Genomic DNA, 23,881 nt, shown 5'->3' with positions numbered 1-23,881 from the left:
GCACCTGAGAGGTGGTCTAGTTTCCTGCTTCAAGTTGTTACATCATAAATTTTTGCTGTTCCACCATAAGGTGGAAACTGTACAACACAAGAAAAGGTCAGAAAAATATGCTTTACAGGAACCAGAGGGCAATAATCTTTCCAAACATGCATCCCTTTGCCTCCTTTTTGTGTTTAACTTGCAATCTCTGATCAGACACACTGTGACAAAGTTGTTTGTTTTGCATTCTAGGCTAAGGAGATTACCCCAGGGTGTTGTGCATTAGTAGCTGTCACAGAACCTACTCATAAAATAAAAACGTAGTACCACTGAAAAGCATGTAATAAATAAAAGAAATGGTTAACAGCCAGTAATGCTAACTTATCTGATGCCCTGAATTTCATTGTGAAGCAGAGAACAGTAGTTCTTAGGGGCTGAGAAGTTGTAGGGACCAATACATTAGTGTTAATGTGATGGATATTTGCTGGTACACTTATCCCAAGAAACTCATACTATTTCAGATCAAGCCAAGCATAAATTCTGGCACTGAGTGAATTTTATGCTTTGAAGGAGAGAGGACAGTAGCTCAGACTATCTCAGTCTTCTGTGGGGCAGGATGGATTGGAAAGGAAGGTGAGGAGTAAGGGATGACATCTCCAGACACTAAAGGCATCACACCACAGCATCTTTCACCGTGTTGCCCCACTCGCCTGCCACACTATCCCTGGTAGATCACCTCACATCACATTCCCACTCCCCTTCTCTTCAAAGTAAGGTTTTGGACAGGGCTTTTAGTTCTTATTCCTCCTGCTGAGTTCAAGACAGGACAAGCCTTCCCTCATGAATTGGGGCTTGTGAATTGTTTTTTAGCTGCTCATTATCAAAGGACTATAATACACTTACTGGAAATATCCTAGGCTGGGAAATCCTCGTGTCAAGCAGTAATTGACATCTGGTTTCACGTAATATATACGTATCTATGTCACCTAAGTAATAACTTGCATTGCATGCATTTTTTTCCTTCCTCTTTTGTTATACTGATAGAAATGAATGGAAGGACTGATTATAAATCATGCAAAGCTTGTGGTTAAAATATGCGTGGATTCTGGATATCAAGTCCGAGGCCAGAGTTAATCACTGGGTTGTCCTTCCTTCCATGGTCAGATGTAGGAGACAACGTTAAATAATCCATTGGGCTGTACCTCTGGGAGCAACAGTTGCAGCTTCTCAGGAGGAAGCAACTTGAGTGTGCCATCTCCTTTATCCCAGTAGCACGTGGTGCTAAGAAGCATCTGATGTCTGCTCTAAAAATGGAAGGAGCTGTGGCTAAAAGCACATGGGTGGGGAAGGGAGGCAGTAATGGATGCAGCTTAATTTTTTTCCTTCCTCCCTCTTGTGATTCAAGGTCTTGCTCTGTATAACATATACCTCCACATTTGAGCTGAATGGGAGTTCAGTGTTGAAGATTGCTGAGGTAAGTGCCTCTGTTGTACCATTGCTTGTGTCACTTAATGTTTCCCCGCTACCTGGAGTGTGTCTGCCATACATACCCTGAAACCGAACTAGTCCAAATCACAGTCACCATCTTAAGGACTGGTATTACCTTATGTCTAGTGTGAAGAAGTAGTTGCAAGTTGGGCAGGCTTGATGGGCTTGCATGGGAAGGCACTTTTGGAAACTGACAATTGTGTATTACAGTGTTGCACATTTATTACTTCTCTTATTTACTTTACTTTGCCTTTTGCAATAGAAAAATGTCCTTGAGTTCTTTATAAAACAGCACTGTACTGGTTCCTTACCTGGTGCAAGAGCAAAGCTAATGAGAGTTTCCTCAAGAGAGGTGTGTAGGCCACAAAGTGCCATGTTAGCACAAGTGCCACAATGTGCTTTGTAAGCCTTGTGTGTATCTTTTTCCTAATACATTGAAGTAAAAGATTTATTACTCCTCTAGATATATGGTGTAGTTCTGGTGCTGTTAGTCACTCTTCTCCCTTTATTCCATTAGATTTTAGTCTGAATTAAACTGTAAAGGAGCTTTGGCTGTAGAAAAACATACCTGCAGGTCTATTAAGTGAGCCTTTGTAGATGGGTGATATTTTTAGTACAGAGTGTAGCAAGACATGGGGTTGTTTGTTTAGGTTAGAGAGGATGCACGGGAACACTTAATCCTCCTGCACAGCACACACTGTTGTGTGCAGAACATATTATAAAATTATATTGTTAACATGGTATGGGGAGAGCTAATGTCCATGGAGCAACGTAAAGATTATATAGATGTCCTACACTCCAAGTGTATGTAGACATTTAGAGAAGTGTTCCTGCTCAGGTTCTGGTATTTTGGTGGGGGTGGGGGTGGGGGTGGTGTAAAAAAGAAAAATGCCCTGTGAAAATAGTTCACTTTACCTGGAAGTTACAGTATTTTCTAAGTTTAGGAATAAAATTGACCTTGCATTGTCCTATTGGAAGCTGAGAATGGGGTTGTAGGGATAACATGGAACCAAAGAACAGAGCTGCCAGTTTGTAAAAAATGGGTTTTAAAAGGCAGGGGGATAACATAAACAGTTTGTGTATATAACATTTACAGGATAAAAAAAAAAAGTAGTAATCGTTCCAGATGTCCTGCACAGCTTCGACTTTGGTTTCTCTTGTGCTATGTGAGAACATAAGGTATGGCTATTTTTGGAGGTCTTTGTAAGCCCCACCTGTAGCAGCAGCAAGGATGAACTGAATTGGTATTTAGAGCAAACCACAACTTTTTAAGTTTTACTAAACCCTCTTTACGTTGGTGTCCCAAAATGAAGAAAATACAGACAGTTTCCCCAGCTGCAGTTTTTCTCAGGAGACTTTCTAACATGCAAGACAAAAGTTGATGAATTCAGCTTATTACATCTCTTTGCTGTAGGTAAAGAGCTCTAGCTTGGACAAAATACTTGCTGGGAAAAGCATTTTATGGCTCTAATCCCTTCAGATTTCAATCTTTAAGAGCACTGCCTAAGTCTGGGGGAAAATGGTCAATCATCATGCTCTGTGTGCTATAAGCTACATCAGAAATCATATTTTCTTTTCTCTGTAAATTTGGATTAGAACAGGGCTGTTACTAATTTAAAACATTCTAAAAAATGGCAGCTTTCTTTCATAGGTTAAACTCTGCTGTTATTGGTAGTTGCACTTCACTTTCAGTCCTAAAAGGCTAGCCTGGCTCTTAAAAACCTTTGCTAGTGTGGTGGTACAAATCAGCACAATGATAGTTTGTCCTTTTTCTGTGAAAATGAACAGGAGCTCTGATGCAGGCTGAGATGTGCCAGCAAAGCAAACAAAACTTTAATTTCATTCCGGGAATTGGAACAAGCTGTGATACAGAGCATGTATGTTTGTGTTTGGAGGTGCAGCTATTTTCCCCACACTCCTTGAGAAAATACTGCCTTAGTGAATGCCTAGGTCTTTCTAATTAGTAAGTCCCACCAGGCACATACATGCTTCCTCAGGTTCCTCCTGGCCAGGTTTTAGGTAAGGCAAAGACTTTAACAGCTGGAATCAGTATGCCTTTGTATCTGAATTCTGTGTTTTATAAGCAGTAGGACAGAAAATTATTTCTGGGTTCAGTAGCTGTGTAGCCTCAGCATTTATTATTCTGACTTGCTCTAAGGGAAAAGTGACAGAGGAGCTTTCTGTTCCAGTGCCCCTGCTATTTGACATTTCTTTCCTAGTCAGTCCCTTAGTTTTCCTAGCCTGCCCTCTGTAGCTAAGTGGAGCCACTGCAGAATTGGAAAGGTGCTGCCTGCATTACTGATAGAACTCTCTGAGGACTCTCTCTGACAAACAAGGCTACAGTCTGGCCATTTTGCACTGTCTGATCATTCTCAATTCATGTGTACAAAATAACGGCACCCCAAATCTTTCTGAATATTATCAACTTCAAATTAAGAAGGCATCCAACATGAAGAGTACTGTATTTTGTGGCTAAAGGATTAATAGTATTGAAAACAGACTAACTCTTCCTCTGTGCACCTTCCCATGCTTGCCTACACCTCTGCAAGAAAATTTAGTTCATGCTGTTGCTTGTTTTTATGTGTACATTTGTTACTCCCATCTACCTTTTGGAGGTTTGTTTTGTTTTACTCTGTTATGTTTCATTGGCTAACCCTTCTGTGTTTTGCTCTTAGTTGTGTTTTGCATGCCATAGAGCTGGAAGTCCCCGAATGCATGAAATGATCAAAAAGTCCATTGCACACCTCCTTGGGGCCCTGAGCTCTCGCATTTTTACTGGTGCTTCTTCATCAATGGCTTTTCAAAAGGTACCTTGCCCAGCCATTTTAGAACACAGGCCTTCCATAACATCAGAGCTCAAGTGGACAGTAGTGTTGCTTATTAGCTGGCATGGGGAGGGGAGAGAAGAAGGAGATATCAACCATGCTCTTTCCAGAAAGTCAGCCTACCTCTAAGAATGGTATTTCATCAATTAATTCAAGTACTCTAGAAAAAGACTTACAGCTCAAGAGAATGATCTCAGCAGCACTGGAATGGTTTGGCCTCTGTGAAGGGCTGTACATGGTTAACAGGCTTTAGGGTTTTTCATTCACTGGAGTTCAGGTGATAGTTGAATGATGGGCAGAGTTGGTCCAGGCCTTCTTTTAATTTACAAGGCCATCTTTGTCACTGACTAATTGATCTTAAGCTAAATAAAATCCCTTATTTATTTGGGGGGATCTTGGAATATTGAAAAAAGGCAACAAGAATGAGGTATGCTGTCAATTCAGTTGCTTATATCCTGCAAATACGTGCAACTGGAACCTGTTCTAGTATACTGCCAAAGGAGATAATCGGTTGCAGTTTGTCATTTGCATAGTGTTTCTAGCATAAGATAACGAGTGATGTACATACACTTGAAAAGCTCTGGAATGCTCTCTCTCAGTGTAGTTGGAAAATAAGGCAAAAGCCAAAATTAAGTACCTTCCATGTGTGATGTCTTAGATCACTCACTTAAGATATAGTTTGTATCCAGGAAACTCAGTCATGTTTTCTTGTGCTTGTGGCTTCATTGAAACGCTGAGATGTGAGGTCACCCAAAGCGAGGAGGTCAGAGGAGTTTTGGGAACATACCTATATTGTTTTCCACTCTACTTTAAGAAATGCAGAAATGTGCCAGCAACATGTTCACCTTAAATTTGAGCCCACAGCTTTTCTTTCTTAGTCAATGGAATAGCTTGGTTTCATTTCGGCAGGAGTTAGAAACAACCAAGAGTCTTGTCCGTGTGCCCGTGTCAATACCGATTAGGTTATGTAATCAGATCTCTTTAATTTTTCCCTCTTAAAAACTCATCTTCGTTGGAGTACTATAAAAATGGCTTTACATCACATAATATCCTTCTTATTCAAAAACATACATCAGATGCATTTATGTATACTCCTCATGCATATCATTTATACTATATATTTATGTATTTTAATTTTTTTCCATAGCTAGTTTAATCTATATTCATGGTTCTTCTCACTAGCTATATATCTGAACGATGGCAGAATAAAAGACTGAAAAGTATGTCAACAGTCTTTTTTTTTTTTTTTTTTTTTTTTTTTTTTTTAATGGTTATTGTTAATGATAAAGCTCAGTGTAGGCCAAAGGACCAAAACTGCTTCTTCGGATCACAGTCTGAGAAGACTGTATTGTACAGTTCTGTTGCAAACCCACTCGGCTCTATCAAGACTGTTATCCACTTAGTAGTTACTGTGCAGTAGTTACAGTGGTTACTACAGTTAAAGAAGCTCTTATAGAGACCAACACCTCCCACAGAAAATCTGATCAAGGATAGGAACTGCATTTTGCAGTGTGCTGTCCTCAGGATCCTAGCTGCATTATGCTTTGGCAAATATTGGTCTAACATTATCTGGGGCAAAAGTCAAGCACAACTCTGGTCACAGCACAGTGTCAAAAAACTGCCAGCAGCTCGGCATGGAGCTGGGAACTGGACGATCCATCAGTGTTCTTCCATTGCTACCTTGGCTCTCATGGGAACTCTGAGCTGAGGAACCCTTGGCTTGATTGCCAGTTATCAAGAGGCAATCATTTGTGTTATTTATGGTAAAGTGCTGTTGTATTTTATGCATTAGGAAAGGCCTTCAAAGGCTTTCAGATGTGCTGCAGTATGTAATAATTAATTATAGAAAAAGTGGCAAATACCTATACAACAGAAGCAACAACCTTAAAGAATTGGAGGATATTTACATTGCAGATACAGACTTGCAGAGTGGTAGTTACAAATAAGTACCTAGAAACGAACAATCGAAGCAGCATTTAGTGAATTATCTACAGAGCAAGGCAAGTGACAAAATCACTTGGATTTGACAGAAGGAGACTTTGCGAATTTTGCCCTACCATTCCTGCAGCTGTGAGGCTGATGAATTGTATGCTGCTTGCTGCTTACTCAGTTTTCCATATTGCTGAAAACTGATAATGTGCTAATAAAGCAATGTGAAATAGTAAGGAAGGCTGACTATCTGCATGTGAGAGACTTTGGTATCCTCCTAAAATGTGTTACTGGTAAGTCACAGTTCATATATATGTACTGCTATCTTGTTTCCTCATCAGGTTTGCATTGAGACATATATATCTAGCTGTCACCAGCGGAGCATTAACACCGCTGTGCGGGCAACCCTCAGCCAAATGTTGAGTGACTTGACTTTACAGTTACGACAAAAGCAAGAAAACATGGTGAGCCTTCTGGCATCAACAAATGGTTCCATGTCCATGGCTGCGTACCTTTTTGTTTCTCTGAATGCAGTGTGTTGTACTGGCTTGTTGTGCCTTATGGCTTTTATTTGACACTTCCACGATTAATCCTGTTTAAAAGCTTTTTTTTTGGCTCTGACTCTGTGCCTGCCTTAGAGCAGTCTATCAGAAATGCAGTTCTCACATTGTCAGCTCTACTTGGCTGATTTTTTTTTCTCCTTCCATTAAACAAAAGAGGCTTTGTTCTGATGTCAGGCTGCCTTGGCCTTTTCCTTTTCCATTCTTTATTTTGTTTGCTTGTTTTCCTAAGGTTCATTGAAATCCTTTTGCCAAAAGTTTTTGTATGACAAATATTTACATAAACAAAACAAATTCTCAGCTAAGAAAAGTGTAATTGAGGTTTTTCTTCTACTTTTTTATAGAAGATAATTCAAGCTCATTGAATTCTTTGCTTGGTTGTTAGCAAAAAAATAAATTCTATTTATTGCATTATTAAAATCCATGAGAGCTGTTTGAATGAAATCCCAGCACATATTCAGCAAAACTGTAAATGTTCTGGGCACATATGAAATTACATTGGCTTCTTACATTCGTTCATGCTCCTTTGTATGTTATATTATCAAAAAAATACTATTTGTAAATGTCAATTTCTATTTATTAGGAAATTTTAAGGACTGTAGTTATACAGATTATTTTCCTTACATCTGTTTTGGGTTAAGATGATCACTTCTATTTTTGATTAGTAAACTAGATTACTTTTATCCTAATGAGCAACTGCAGAACAGAATTAATCCATTTACTTAAACTTATCTTCTGTCTGTGCTAAGTAGGTTCATTTTACTAACCAAAACGTTTACACAAAAACAAAACAAAACAAAAAACCAAAATAAACTAACAAGCAAAAACCAGTAGTTTTGAAATTTCAGTTTGGGTCTGAAAGCTGAATTTCGTAAGTTCTGTTCTTAGCTGAGGAGCAGGCAAAAGCGTATGAGAGCTGCATTTAGTTCCTGTCAGTTTGTTGCTGATGCTTGAGAGAAGAATTTGGCTTGGTCCCTTTGTGCACCAATAGGAAGAATCCTATACTGCAGCTGAACCAAATGATGTAAGAGGTCGTTTCCATTTCCTGACTGCCATTAATTGTGTTGGCACTTTAACATTAACAATGACAATGTGATAAACTCTCTAATACTCAATTAATTTTGATTTCAAAGTACTTTGTGAAATCTAGATTATGCTTTCCTCAGTAATTTTCAATGCAGCTTACGTGCCTAGTTATTACTGAGTTGGTTCAGGTGTAGGAAATCCCTTAAGGACTTACAAATCCTAGTTCAGCTCAATGAGATATGAGTTCCTTAAATCTAAATGACTTGTTAAAGCGGATCTTAAGGAATTTTTGAAAACATTTTGCAAAAGCTTCACTTAAAAAAAACATAACAAACAAAAACCTCAAAACAGATAGAGGACATGGATTTGTTAAGAAAGCTCTACTGTTAAAGTATTGCTTTTACAGTGTTTTTCTGCCCCTTGCACCAATTACACCACCTTTGCCTTTCCTCTACAGACAATTGAAAATCATGACGCCTTGCAGAAATTCAAGAGTCAAGGTACTTCTAATACTTTTTTAGTGACTCCTTCCAATCCAGCTTTTTTATTCACTTTCCTTTCATCAGCACAGTACTGTTTGATGTCACAGGAATTGCATCTTCAGGATTTCTTACCTTGTCCATTGCTTGATGCTCTCTGTGTTAGCTGTGGTAAGAACTGAGACAGCCCTGTTAGCTCCTGATATTTTCAGTTGTGTCTTCATTTGGACCATGGTAACAGCATTGCACTCAACATAGTAATAAATGATTATTTCAAGGTGCTAACTTCTGTAATTAAGGAGTTTCAGTGCTCTGGAGAAAGCTTTAGTAGGTGCCTTGCCTTTACTTCCTAAATTGAAACAGATTCATGGAGCAGGACGTGGAATCTAGAAATGATTGTGTTATTGTATTTCAGGCCAGAGATGTGGTTTATATAATGGCAGCTTTTGACAGCACATCACTAGCGAAGGTCTGTTCGCGCTTGCCAAATAATTATTTTACAAGAGAATTTTTTTTTACTCCTGTTCTGGCTTAACTTCCAACATCTTCCCTGATAGGTAAAAACAATCCCTGCTTTTGACCTTCTCACTGGATTTCTGCAGGAGAACTTGTGTGGATAGAGGCTAAAATCTTTGAAGTGCACAAGCATCCTCTTTTAAGATCAGACAACAGAAGCTGTGTAGCAAAGAAACTGCGGGGAGAGATACAGAAATTTTAACTGCCATGTACGAGTACTGGAGCCAGTCCTTTTTTATTATTTATTTGCATACTTATTTTATTATCTGAATTGGATTTCAGCTAAGCTGTAAATACATGTAAGCAATCAATGCTCTCTCCAGATTTAATACTACTGCTTTTTCATTGTGTGGAGATCACTTTCCAATCTAGGACTTTTCCTACTACATCTTCTCTATGAATTTTGGCGGCCCTGCTCATTGTTTAGAAGCTCTGACCAGCTCTGAAAGTCCATGCAGTGAATTAAGGTTGTAATCCAGCTGTACATATGTAATGTCTCTGATCTTTGTCCTTTTTGGAGGTACTTCAACTGAATCCCTTTGTGATGATGTTGTATCGGTCCTCACTGTGCTCTGTGAGAAGCTCCAGGCTGTCATAAAGTGAGTTATTTCAGTTTATAATTTGAATTTATTACCTGGAGATTGAGAGTTTCACTGATATGTGTGATTGTATTGTTGTAGTTCTGGAATTGTGAAGCAAAACTGTGCTTAAATGAAGTGTTTATTAGAGAAAGTGTTGTTCATGATGCATTAATTTAATCCTCACTTGAGATGAGAAACTAATTTGCCTTCTTTGTGCACTGTTAAGCTTTAAAGAGCTTCCAGTAAATCTAATCTATAAGTAACTTCCACACAGCAGCAAAATACTTGTCAAAGGAGAAGTTTTCTTTTCTGTCCTGAAAGCAACCATTGTAGAGAGAACGACAATTACAAGAGACATGGAAAAACCTAACAGAAACAATATATGGAATGAATTAACACATATTTCTTAGAAAGGCGGCATTTATCCAATTGAAATGATTTGCATTACCAAAGCATTCCTTAAATTTAGGAATACCATAGACTCTACCTACTTGGAAATGCGTAAGCCTAACTTTTAAAATGCAGTTATTATGGGCGGTAATAGGGTATTACACTGCATTAAAATACTAGAGTCTCTTGTTGGCCAGTACTGTAAGAGTAGATACTTACTGACGAGTTAAAAGTTACTTCTTGTGGCATTCTAGCATAGCTCGACTAATGGTCTATAAAGAAATGAGCCAAAAAAAGCCTTAAGTGTTAAAGAGGTGACAAGCCAACTAAAAGCAATGCAAACATTATACAGCAGTTATTTAAAAATAGAAATATAGCAACCTAGACATTATTTGGAAGTTTTAAGGAAAAACAAGTTCTCACTTGACAACATTGTTTCTGTATCAGTAAAATAAGATTTAACTTGCTACTACTGCCAGTTGCAAATCACCTGAGTGGTAGTGAAAAAGCCACTCTGAAACTATTTTGAATGTAGCATAATGTTGTCTCTTTGGTTCGCCTATATGTCTCTGAAAGTAGCCTGTGGTGAGCTCGGGGAAATGGGAGATACACAAAACAAGTATGCGTTGGTACTTCCTTTTATATGCTTTACCATTTTCAGGAAACCTATGGCTTAGGAAATTCCCAGAGCTGAAGACAGCTCAGACATCTTTGTGTGCAGTTCTTCTATAGACTTTCCTCCCATGAGTGTCTCTAATTACACCAAGATTTGCAAGGGAAGAGTGCCTTACTTAGCATTATTTAATCAGTGTCAGCATTTGGCAAAAGAGAAGCATGTCTCTGAATCATCTAAAGGAACATTGGTGGGTTTTTTTAGTTTTATGCATAGTTACAGGACAATAAGAAGACGTCTTCAAAAGTGCATATCTAACAATAGCAAGTGGCAAAACCAGCTGAAAGATTAATTCTTTGTATCAAATTTTGCCCACATGTGAAGCTATAAACAGCTTTCATCTGATAAGTATTGTCCACCATATGATAATCACTTTGAATTACTGGTTATGAAATATCAAAACTAAACTACCTGACAGGATCTCTCAATCACTGAAAGTCTTTAAAAAAATTATCTGCAATCCCAGCTCCCTATAAAACTGTACTGAATTATAACAGATTGAGGCATGCTGTAGACAAAGTACAGTAAGAAATTCAGAGGACTTAAAAATACGGAGCCGTGATTTACTTCATGCTTGTAACTATGTACCTAGACTGTTAGGATCTCTAATTATGAGCAAAGCATAGTAAAGGATTCTGATTGAATGTGAGGAAAAGAAATTCAGTTAGGATGGCTTGTTAAAGAGCTAACTCCATACATGAAAAGCCTTTATTTCTTTCAAGGCCAATTTTGGTATCTCCTTCAAAACACTTGGTTGGCAGCAGCTTAACTTTATAACCTCCAGGTCAGTGAAGTGAGGTTTTAGTATGCTATACTGCCTATTCTAATTTCTTAGTCTGAAGATTACTTTAATTCCTCCTTCTAAATTTCAAGCTTATTAGAATTTGGTTTTGAGGGAGGCACAGTTATGAGTGATGAGGAAGGGTTCAGGGAGGTGAAACTTTTTTTCAGGACCACTGGTGACTTTGGTGACTCCGGAATTTGTGGCAGCAGTGATATGAACACACCAGCTATCCTGAGGTGTGCAGGAGTGCGATATTCGTTTCTTACCTGCAGGAAAACAATTTGGTAGTAAGAGGCATCAGAGAAATCAAGGTGGCAGGGATGATGCCCTGTGCGTGCCCATGCAAGTGTCAACTGCAAGATGTTGATGATCTGCATTAAGACACATTGTAAGAAAAGCTGTTGGGAGGGAAGGCAACTATACCTGGAATGTGTGCATCTTTCCAGATAGGTGTGGACTGTTGTGAGGAAAAGGCTATCACCTCTAAAATATATAGCCAGCTGGCAGTTTTAAACTCTCCATAGCACAGAGTTAAAAGTCTAGCTTCGAGCCTTGGGATTCGCTGTTTTCTGAATGGCATGAGAAACAGGTACTACTGTTCTACTTGGATGAAAATTCATCTATGTGAACAAAAGGAATTCAGGCAGTGACAGAAGAGTAGACATTTCCCATTCCTTAATTTTAGTTAAGATAAATCTGTTCTTTACAGCTTCCTTTACTACCATCATACATCAGAAAATACATTCTTCCAGCTCTCATCTCAGACCAAAAAAGAATGATTAAATCCTAGTTGTCTTAGGAGTGAAAACCAGAATGTGAGTGCAATTGGTATGGGCAGCTCCTTTCATAAGGCAGACCTCAGCCTTGCTTGTCTCTTGAATCCTGCAGCTAATTCTTAGAGTAGGTACAAGCTCATTGTATGTTCCAAGTGTATCAGTTCCAGGTCTCCACAGGATCTTTAACATCCTTTCTCAGGAAGCTCACTTTGTGTTTATGGTTTTGACAAAGTAACTGGCAAGGCCCTGAAAGGTAGCCATGTCATCATGCGACTTTCTGCCCATAGACATTGACTTTTGACCATTGTGGCTGTCACCAAGAAAAGAGGGGAAAAAAAATAACCAGAAGAGAGCAGCCTAAATGCCCTTCAGATTGCCTGAAGAAACTATGCAGTAGTCCAAAATCTTCTGGTTGTCTCCTTTTTCTCTGTTTAAGCATTCCTTACTCCTCAAGTTTTTAGATTGAATTTTAATAACTATTTTTGTTTTCTTCTTCACCTTTTTTCACATAGATCTTTTTTTAAAGTAGTAGATCACTGCATGTGACCAGTACAAAATAAATGGGATGATAAAGCTGATCACACCATTGTAAATCCATAGGAAGAAGCAAAATAAATCACTGCTGTAAATTGTGGTATAATTTTCAAGTGAACTAACATAGTTATTTTAGAAAATTAAGTAATTTTTGTTTTAATGAGACATGAATGGCATCTTTTCTCCTTGCCAGTGACAATCGGCAACTGCAGCTTCTTTACTTGGAGTGCATCCTCTCCATGTTAAACAGCTCCTCTCCCAGCATGCACCAGCACAAAGGATTCACTGATCTAATATGGTGAGTACATCAGTTTGTAAGTATAAAAGGGCCTTCTCCCCCTAGCCATGCAAACAAACCTGTAATAAATCTCCAGATGTGAGCAGAGCTTACTGTTAACCCACTATCAGGTCATTCTGTGCTTCATATAAGATTGGTTAGGACCTCATACTCAGCTAGTACATTAAATCCCTGTAGTGACTTATCACTGTAATGAAGTCTAATGTATTTAGCCAGAACAGAAAATCTCTTATGCTTTCTGCAATAGTTTGGATTCATGTGTGCCATTAAACACACAAATATTTTGCTTCCTGTAGGAGGGTGCTGTAGAGATTCTTACTGGTCTGATGCAGTAGCACAGGACGATAAGCAAAATTAACATCAGATGGTGTGCTGGTGACCAGAAATACTTATGACCTGCATTGTATAAGGGCTGAGGCTAAATGTTCTTCACGGTGCTTCCATTTTATCCAGCAATCCTCTTTTTAATACACTTCACCAGAAAGGCTTGACATCTTTAGTGTTCATACCTACATCTAAATTGTTTGATACCGTCACCTTGGAGCACCTGAAATAATCTTTTTCCCTCTTTTTGTTTGCAGTAGTGCTTTTTTTTATAGCATATGGACAATTGAGTCATAGTAATAAGGCAAGAATGTAACTAATATGCAGTTCCTTGCAGTCCATCCCCATCCTGTGAATGTGTTAAGAAAAGATATATGTGACTGTTAATGGAAAATGCATTTCTTGTGCTTTTACCCTGTAATTTTTGAAATGGAAGTGTTTGACTTGGACCCAATTCTAAGGATGCAACATGTAGAGGACCCCATAACTTCCCTTGCTGTCCCAAGAAAATCAGTGGCAGCTGGACTGGGAGGTCTTCAGGTTGATAACACTTGGCAGTGCTGCACAGGGACCCTGTGCTGAGGCCTCTGGGAGCTCTAATGTAAAAGCAGAATTCTCTCTTTCATGGCAAACCCATTTCAGAAGTTTCTGCCCTTAAATTTCACCCAGCCCTTTGTTTATGCTTATGTGACTGACTGCAGGGACATCCTGTAAGCAAGGTCATTGAAATTATTTCAGTTAAAAGAAAACACTTCCTGTTTTATTTTAAATTTACATAATTTTGATGATCCATTTTGCGCTTCAAATCTACAGGTGTTTGTATTCATAACTATGTATCATGAGGGCAAGTCATCAGGGGCAGGACTTCCTAACCTGCATTGCTGCCAAGGAATATGCATCCTCCAGCTACACGCTTAAGATGAAGTCGGGGGAGGGGAAAACAACACTAGGAAGACATGAAACAGTTTAAACTGCAAACATAATTCTGAATATATAGCAGTATAAGTACACATTAATTCATTAGCTGTCTAGTGAAGTTGTGAACCAAACCGATAGCTGTCTTTTGTTCTTTAAGGAGCGGTTGCCTACGTGCACACAACTTTCTCTCTGGCTGGCACTTTGTAGTCAGTTGTCAACAGAAGATAAAGAAGGGAGCAGACAGAGAAGATTTAGCTCTGTGTACTTCTGACAGTGTTCTCCATAGTTTGATACAGAAGCACTTTGATGGGACTCAGATGTGTGGGGAATATGTTGCTGTTGCAACTTGTGATTATGCCTGCTTTCAGGCAGGCACATTTCTTAAGCAGTGAATTTATGTGTTTTGAAGTGTACCTGATTGGAGAAAGAAATGGAATAAGCAGACTCAAAGTCATTACCTGATGTCTGATTAAAAGCTGGTTTTTTCTTTCTGTGACTTCAGAAAGCTGAGCTGTTTTAGCAAGCACGTTAAGAGAAGCAATGAAAGTTCTGGACTGTGTAAGAATCTTGAGAAAATAAGATGTACTTACCTATGAGGGAGGATGTGTTACTTTTTGTGCTGAATCATTACTTGTCATTGGGTGCTTGCTCTAGGCGGTAGCTTGAACCTCTGAGGCATGTGGGTGAAAATGAGGTTTGGGACTGCGTTCTCATGCAGCACTTGGCTTTTTAAATTAGGGTCTGGCAGACTGAAGTAAAATGTCAAGTGCATGAGTGCAAAGCTGAAATAACAGCTAATGGAGCAAAGTGCTGAGTTGGTTTTGGCTGTGGTTCCACAGAAGAGTGATCTGCTAGTGCGGAATCACTTAACTTGAGTGTTCATGCAGAAAGACAGTTGAAGGAAGGATGGTGTTTTTAGTGTGTAGTGGCAGTTAAGAAGTTACAATGCACACTTTGAGTTACTGTAGAGGGCTTTAATTATGTTCTCAAAAGCCAGCAAAACAGAGGCTCACAGCTAAGGGTGCTTACTAAAATACATGCATGTGCAGTTCAGTGATGGAACATCAGGTCTTCTAGTTAACCTAGACTGGTTTTTTGTTTAGTTGGGTTTTTTTAGAGCTCCCAAGTTGGACTGAAGGTGAAACACTTAACAGTATGAAACTAGAATTTCTGCCTTGCAATAGGTTGCAACCAATGAAGGAGGCAGGTGTGCTATCCTGTAAAGGACAGCACTGTGCAGCAACATGAACTTGCAAAATCAATACCATGTTTATAAAGCACCCAAAAATATTTCCATATGTACTAGCATGCTGATGCTTGGGAGATGGAAAAAGCCTGGCCTAATTTGTTATTCTATCTAACCACTGCTGTTGACTGATCATTAAAACAAGAGTGTGTGTATCATTTAACTATGGGCTATTTTCAATCTGTTCCTGTGAGATTATTTTTTTCCAGTTACCATCTGCTGCTTTTCTCTTTCTCAGGAAGCAACTGTGTCCAGCCCTAGTGGTAATCCTGGGAAATCCAATCCATGACAAAACTATCACCTCTGCCCACAGCAGCATTTGCCTTGAGGCTGATTCACCTTCCTCAGGGATCTCTGATCATGGCCGGGGTTCAGGTTGTTCCTCCACAGCACCTGCCCTTAGTGGGCCTGTTGCACGGACCATATATTATATTGCAGCAGAACTGGTTCGACTGGTGGGGTCAGTGGAATCCATGAAGCCCGTGCTACAGTCTCTCTATCACCGGATATTGCTTTACCCACCACCTCAGCACCGAGTAGAAGCCATCAAAATTATGAAAGAGGTAAGATAATCACATGTGCAAATCCAGGCACGTAAAGGAAAATGTTCATTTAACAGTAAATGTTGCCGATATGTGCCTACCAGTCCATTCCATACCTTAGCACTAGGGATGCTGAAATCGCCTTTTCTGAGCACAGCTGTTACATCAAAGTGACTCTGACAAATATTTTTAGTTTTACAAAGTCGTAATAGCTATATTTGTCTCCATAACGCAAGCTGCTATGGCAACTCCGTCGGTGTTCATGCTGTGGTACTGCACAGAGCAGATCTTATCACTGAGTCATGACTGCTCTTTTGGGTGAGATACAGTATAGTGATCCAGTTCTCAACTTCTTTGGCGTCTTTCCGCACTCTTGGCTCTTGCTAGAAGGAGACATTCATCCTCACAGTGTAGTATTACAGGCATTAAGGTGAATATATGCTTTGATTACATGCCAGGTTTTTGAAATACAGTTTCCTTGAGCTTTATTAGAATAGCCACAAGGAAGCTGCCAATGTCTTAAGTGGCCATATCAAGACCAGTCTGTTCTGGCCTCTTGCCCAGTGCCTCTGATAGCACTAGAACTGGAGCATTGCGAGACTTCTTTGATCAGCAGCTGAGATCATGGGCTTTTCCATTTTACATGTGTGGCTTTCTTCTCCTGTTGTGGAACACAAGGCAACTTATGTAATTTGTAGCAACGGTGGTCTCTCTTAGAAGATTTTTGTTCTAGCTTGTGCATACCTAGGCTGTTCTGTGTCTGAAGATCTCTGCTAACACCACACAGCCACCCATTGGGTTGTTGTCTGAACTGGCAGTCACCCTGGCACTTGTCTTACTCTAATTTTAAACAGTAGCAAGATGACAACTGAAGTTTTAGGAAAAGCTCAGTCTAATGTTGTTTCCTGTAGGACATATCTGTAGCCTTTTTCTGCTTATTAATATGGGCTTGCTTGTAAAACCTTCTCCTTGTATTTCCTGGTGGGCATTAACAGGATGCCACCCAGCAGGTTGAGTCAGAAGGAATCACTTTGCTTATCTTTGCATGACTGTCATTTTGTAACTGGGTGACTGAGGAGAAAGGCTCCCTTTGGAATATAATATAATGCAAGATACTTACTCTATATTTAGGCATAACGATTGTCTTGTGTGCAGTATCAGTTGAAACATATTCAATCAAAAATGTAAAACACTGGAGAACATTCTGTATGTGATTCTTGTTGAATATTCTGCTCTTCTTCATCTGCTTTTCTGCCTTTAAAAAGAGGAAAGGTAGCTTTAATAAGTAGAAAATCAGTGTGCTCTTTTCATTTGCTGTGAGAAATTACAGTACTGCTAACTCGGTTTCCAGGGCTTGGTAGAACTATGACATTTATTGTATTTAAATAATGCTTAGATAGTCCTTTAGTAACTTTGGTTTCCTTTCCTTTCAGATACTTGGCAGTCCTCGGCATCTTTGTGATTTGGCAGGGCCCTGCTCTTCTGAGTCAGAATCCAGGAAGAGGTCTATTTCTAAAAGGAAGTCGCATCTGGATCTTCTCAAACTGTACGCTTTTTTTCCTCCTTTAGCCTCTTCTCTCTTTAAACCTGTGCACACTGGACACTTAAACAGTTGTACCTTCATGGCCTGGTTTCAGCTGAGATAGAGTTAATTTTCTTTCTAGTAGCTGGTATAGTGTTATGTTTGGGATTTAATATGAGAAGAACGTTGGTAACACACTGATGTTTTCAGTTGTTGCTAAGTAGTGTTTAGACTAAAGTCAAGGATTTTTCAGCTTCTCGTGCCCAGCCAGCAAGAAGGCTGGAGGGGCACAAGAAGTTGGGAGGGCACACAGCCAGGACACCTGACCCAAACTGGCCAAAGGGATATTCCATACCATGTGATGTCATGACCAGTAGATAAACTGGGGGGAGTTGGCTGGGGTGGGGCCGGGGGCAGATCGCTGCTTGGGAACTAACTGAGTATCAGTAGGCGAGTGGTGAGCAATTGCATTGTGCATCACTTGTTTTGTATATTCCAATTCTTTTATTATTATTATTACTACTATTATTATTGTTGTTATTTTCTTCTTTTCTGTCCTATTAAACTGTCTTTATCTCAACCCACAAGTTTTACTTTTTTCCCTGATTCTCCCCCACATCCCACTGTGGGAGGGGGGGGAAGTGAGCGAGTGGCTGCATGGTGCTTAGCTGCTGGCTCAGGTTAAACCATGACACTTCAGAAGCACAGCCAAATATGAGCCAGGGTATCTCCCTAGTTAAATAAGCTGTGAAAATGGAAGAGGGGTAAAAGCTCTTACAGGTTTGTTGTCAGTCTGGGCCTGTTTGTAAAGGCATAGATAACTACCTTGTGGAGTTTGCCAAAATACCCAAATACGTTGGTTTACACCTGGAAATTCTTGGCTTTGGGTCCCTAACTTTGCAATGAAATAACTGTGTGCTTATTGAGAGGTACATTTCCAAGATGAAGTCAAAGGAGGTAATTGAAAATTTAAACGTTGCCAGATTGAGCAAGAAGGATTCTTAGTTTTTACAAAGATCATATCTTGAGGAGAAGATAATTTTCCGGACACAGATGGCTTTAAAATTAGCTTCAGTTGGGTGTTGATGGTTTTTTACAGTGTAAATGCTTGTCTGTAAGGGAAAACATGCTCTGTGCGTTGGTGCAAATGCAGGGTAACTGTGTTGCTGGTTGGCACTCCCTTTACAGAATGGCCATGTCCACATGGGAGACGTAGTAATTTGTTCTAATACTAGTGTTGTCTTTCTCAGGAGTAGTTTTAAAGGATAATTTCACTTCTTTTTTTTCCTGGTTATGGGGGATAGTGTTGGATGATAGTGACCTGTGCTCGCTATATGTGCTGCATCACTTAAATAAACTCTGTTTTAATTATAGTATCATGGATGGGATGACGGAAGCATGCATCAAAGGTGGTATTGAAGCCTGTTATGCTTCAGTGTCCTGTGTCTTTGCCCTGCTTGGAGCATTAGATGAGCTGAGCCAAGGGAGGGGTCTTAGTGAAGAGCAGACCCAGCTGCTGCTCCGACGCTTAGAAGAATTGAAGGATGGGACTGAGACGAGCAGGGACTCCATGGAGATCAATGATGCTGACTTCAGGTGGCAGAGACGCATCCTGTCCTCAGAAAATCCTGCCTGGGAATCAGGAAACGAGAAGAGTCCTGATATCAGCATTAGCGTTACCACAGACACTGGTCAGACCACTTTGGAAGGGGATATGGGACAGACAACTCCAGAGGATAATCCAGAAAGTCAAAAAAACTCACTGCCATCTCCAGCTGGACATGAAAGCAAAGAGATTCATTATAGAGAACCAGAGTCAGAAATCATCGACCAGCCAGATGTTGTTCAGAGAAGCCACACCATAGTCTATCCAGATATAACTAACTTCTTATCAGTTGATTGTAAGACCAGGTCTTATGGATCCAGATACAGTGAAAGTAATTTCAGCATAGATGACCAGGACCTTTCTAGGACTGAGTTTGATTCATGCGATCAGTATTCCATGGCAGCAGAGAAGGACTCAGGCAGGTCAGATGTCTCAGACATAGGCTCTGACAATTGCTCCCTGGCTGACGAGGAGCAGACACCACGGGATTGTCCAGGTCACAGGTCCTTACGTACTGCTGCTCTCTCTCTGAAATTGCTGAAGAACCAAGAAGCAGACCAGCATAGTGCTCGGCTGTTTATCCAGTCGCTTGAAGCTCTTCTTCCTCGGCTTATAGCTCTTCCCAGCATAGAGGAGGTGGATGGAGCACTGCAGAGCTTCTCTTCAACATTCTGCTCAGGTTTGCAAGCAAATATTTACTGTCTAACCAGCATGCACACTGTGACAGCACTGTACACAGATTCTCTTGTAGGATTTCATCTTCAGAGAACATAGCCAGAATAAGGAAGTTTGTGCTTTACAGAGCACGTTCCTCCACAGCAGCACACTTCATTTAGGGCAAAGCAAATCGAATATGCAAGCACTGATTCAAAGGGAGGTCAGTGCATCGACTTTTAACAGGCTCTGGATTATGTCCTCAGTCAATAGAGAAATCGAATTTTCTGTAGTAAGATACCTCTTCACAGGTTTGTGGAGATCTGTTGAGAAGATTTGCACCTGCTGTCATTAAAGAGAGGTTGGGGTTGCCCCTTGGCATTAAAAGGGTGTGGGGAGGACCATCACCTGTTTTGAAAGAGATTTGAGTAGCTTAGTACATCACTGCATTACTATTAGTAATGCCAGCCTTGTGAAGAAGGTGATAAAAATTCTACAGCAGTAAACTCCTGAAAGGATAAGAAAAGAGGAGTGACTCTCTTCTTCTTCACTCTTTTGTTTTTCTTAATACTGCTATCTATCATGACAGGAAATGCAAAGCTCAAAGCCCAGACCAAGTTAAAAATAGTTAAAGATCTTACCTTTTAAGAGAATAAATGCCTGCAGTTCTTTCAGAGTTAGAACCTTTGGGATCTTCATTTGGTCAATCAAACAAAAAAATGCCATGCAAAGGCTAGTTTGTCCTGTCGGTAGTATATTTAAATGTGTGTAAATATATATATTTTTAGAAGGGTTTCTTTTTCCTGACAGTGGCCAAAGTGGAAATGTTTGTTAAAATATATTTCTCTGTTTCACTTAATTCACCACAATTGCCTTTCCTATTGCTCTTCTCCTCATCATTGCTTCATTCATTTGTGCTCTCACACACATTAAACTCATACAGAGTCAGAAGGATGCCTCCCATCATCATACAGCATAATTTAGATATGAAGCTGGGTGAATAAGCTGATACTCCTGATATCCTGTTTAAATGCGGCCCAAATAAGCCCTAACTCAGGAATGTGGTAGATGACATTCTTAAGAAACATTGGCCATGTTATATCACAGAAAGGAGATATCTTAAAGGAGACATTAATATTAAATACATTCCTAATTGAGGCGCTCAGAAGCATCCTTTCTGTCACAAGGGATTTCTTCTTCCTGAAAAAGAGTGATCCTGAGGTTATGACAAAAGACCAGGACTAGAACTCTAGTTCAAACTTCTGTGCACCTGTTCCCTCGTGCATGAATGAGTATAGTGCCTCTTTTCCCTTTTGTCTATCAAGTCCCTTTAGAACATTTTAAAGCATTGGAAGAGGTAGACCTAGCAGACTTCTAGATTTTAAGGCTAAATGCGGCTTTTGTTGTCATTCAGTATGACTACTACAGTGAGAAAGATGGAAGAATATCACTCAATTTCTGCATTAAGTCCATAATTTCTGGTTTGTACATCTCTCTTAAAACCATACCTAATCTTGGACTTAGACTGTTGAGTTGAGAAAGACCTTTCACTTTCCTAAGAAAGCCACCCCCATGGCTAAATCTGTACTTAAAAATGTACACCATGTTTCCAGTCTGATTTGGTGAAGTGATCTTGGAAGATGCCACTCAGTAAGGAATCATGGAAAAATAAGTAGCAGGTTACTGTATTAAAATAGCTTGGAAGAGGTATCCTGATGTTTTCATAGAGCTGTGGCTGTTAAAGGGTTGTAGTTTCATGCTCTCACAAGATCTATGCAGTTCATGTTTCAGTTGGACACCTGGAATGAGATTCAGTGCAGCTGAAACGCTCCCTTAACTTGTACCTCAGATCTTAAGTAAAGTCTGTCAGTCCTCCTGAGGTGATGACTTGTGTTCCTGTGTACATGAGAGAGGCATGAGCTTGAAGACCTGTCGAGAGAGACAGATTTACTAAAGCTGAAACACGCCTGGGGGTAGGAACTTGCCCTGGAGAGCTTCTAAGACACCAGCCTGATCTGCTTCTATAGGCAACATTTGAGTCCTTATTTCAGGACTCCTTCGTTAGCACAAACAATTCAAGGCACAAATTAATTGGTGAAGTTAGAGGAACTGGTCCTAGTCATTGTATGTACAACATCTATTCATGTGTAACTCCTGAAGAATACATTAGGAAATTTGAGTATTGGTTAAGATTCAAGGTGAGAAAAGAGACAGGTGCAGTTCTGAGACCAGCCAGTACAGAAGCAGGTTTTTTGTGTTTTCTGAGAGACCTTATATTTAACTGCGTTCTTTCATTTTTCAATTTTTCTTAAACTTTGGGGGAAAAATACATTAGCTACAATTTTAATAGTCTTTCCTACAAGCTAGGTCCTTAAATAGTATTGTAATATTATTATGTTTTCATAGGATTCAAAAGCAATGAAAGGAAGGAGAACTTTGAGGCACTGGCATGGGAGTGTAAGCATGGAAAAAGTGAAGTCAGCTAAGCAGAGTTAAAGTGAAATTAAGATTTGGAAGTCAGTTGGTTAAAAGTGTTCCTAATCTACAGTTTTCATCTTTCCTCAGAAAGTTCTTCTTTGTTGCTAGATAAAACCAGTGCCAAAAAATTCCTTAGTGACACTGGAGTGTGATGTCTCTTTTAAAAAGTACCAAATTATGTAAAAATTTTCAACATTATCTTGACTTGCACAAAACATCAAGTCTGCATTTTTTCAGGACCTCCTTCTACCTGGCCAGTTAAAATGAACTTGTCTCTGTTAAGACAGTGTGCTAACATCATTGTTTATTATAGCTGGCAGATTTTTATAATTAAAGTTGATGATCAGTATTCTCTTAGTTCGGACATAACTATTCTCAAGAACTGCAGTGTCAAGGCATTAATTCTCAAAATTGTGTGCCATTGTGTGAATAATTATAGCAAACATTTTTAGCACCTCTTTTCAGTTTCGATTCCATAGCTTTTAGCGGCAAGGTTTTTATGTTGGTAAGCGTCATTGCAAGTTTACACATCAGCTAATCTTCTGCTTTTGAGATCTCAACATCTCTCAAATGCAGTTGTTTATTTTACCATATTTTAGAGGAAATTAGGGACCATATTTTTCTGAAACACTTTTGGGTGCTCAAATACATACCCACTATGTAGTAGCCACTTTTATGTGCAGTTATACACCTTCCTTTTTAATTGTAGTCTCGTATAGGAGGTTGCACAATTTTTTAAATATTTTAACGCAAAATAAAGTGGGCTTTTTTTTTTTCTTTTACATGCCTCTCTGCCTTGAGGTTTTTATTACTCTAGCAGATTCTAGTCCCCGAGGTACATATTTAAGAGAGATAAGGCATCAAATCAATATATTCTAGCTACATCAATATCATGATCCTCCATCCAAAAAAGCGTTAAGATGCATCTTTGCCTTCAGTGATGAGGGAGTCACTGGAGCTACTCACAGGCTACTTTCAAGCATGTGGTTGCAGTTTTGCTACTAGGTAAAGATTCTCTGTTAAAGTTGACCACGAGAAATCTACCCCAAGCACGTGCCAACCCGTGCGGGTATGGTTTGTGGCCAGTCCTATCACCCCTCTTCCACAAAGGTTGCTCCCTTGAACAGCTATTCATTTTTTAGACCCACCCTGGAACAGTTACTCTCTTTCTAAATCCGCCCTCAAACAGTTACTCACCTTATCCACGCCCCCAAAGTGACGACAGTGGAAAGTCCGAGAAGGCAGCAGCACAGAGCTTTCAAACCCTCACGAGGCAAGAAAAACATTTGCTTCTTTTCTGTGTGTGGATTTTAATTTTTTTATTTATATGTTAATGGTTTGTTGTATTTTGTCTAAGAAGAGGTATGAGCTTTATGGTGGGAGGAATATGTTCACAGTAAACCACTGCAGCAGTTAACAAATGACACAGCTTTGCTTCATCATGTAACTAACCTTGGAAGCTGTTTTCTTGTTTCATTTCAAACGTTCCTCTAGGATAAAGCTTACTCCTTAATCTTCCCTAATTGACATTATATGAATGGATTTCACAGCTGATGTGAAAACCATGAAATATTATGGGTCATGGTGGGAGGTCTAATATTTCTGGTTTTTTCGTGGCTCAAATTACACTTCATGGGGATTCAAGTAGGTATTGCTCATACTTGATTTATGCGTTTCTACCAGTAGGTCAGTTAACTCAGGGGAAAATGTATGTGCCGTCCGTCCTACCTGGGAAGAGGGTTGTGCCACTGGG

The 23,881-nt window shown here is 39.6% G+C and overlaps 1 protein-coding gene across 1 annotated transcript in view; it reads left to right on the top strand.

Moving 5' to 3' along the window:
• Positions 1-23,881, top strand: part of KIAA1244 (KIAA1244 ortholog) — a 90,464-nt gene that overhangs the window by 35,460 nt on the left and 31,123 nt on the right. Inside the window, exons 5-12 of the mRNA XM_010574635.1 lie at positions 1,385-1,453; positions 6,563-6,685; positions 8,265-8,307; positions 9,323-9,401; positions 12,734-12,838; positions 15,565-15,889; positions 17,302-17,414; positions 18,765-19,675. Of these exons, the coding sequence (XP_010572937.1) occupies positions 1,385-1,453; positions 6,563-6,685; positions 8,265-8,307; positions 9,323-9,401; positions 12,734-12,838; positions 15,565-15,889; positions 17,302-17,414; positions 18,765-19,675 (1,768 nt within the window). The remainder of the gene's footprint in view (positions 1-1,384; positions 1,454-6,562; positions 6,686-8,264; positions 8,308-9,322; positions 9,402-12,733; positions 12,839-15,564; positions 15,890-17,301; positions 17,415-18,764; positions 19,676-23,881) is intronic.

This window comes from Haliaeetus leucocephalus, unplaced genomic scaffold (genome assembly GCF_000737465.1).
Source record: "Haliaeetus leucocephalus isolate CR32 unplaced genomic scaffold, Haliaeetus_leucocephalus-4.0 Scaffold450, whole genome shotgun sequence".
NCBI classification, from domain to species: domain Eukaryota; kingdom Metazoa; phylum Chordata; class Aves; order Accipitriformes; family Accipitridae; genus Haliaeetus; species Haliaeetus leucocephalus.
The sequence above is the reverse complement of the archived record's forward strand: the minus strand, read 5'-3'. Positions and strand labels throughout refer to the sequence as shown.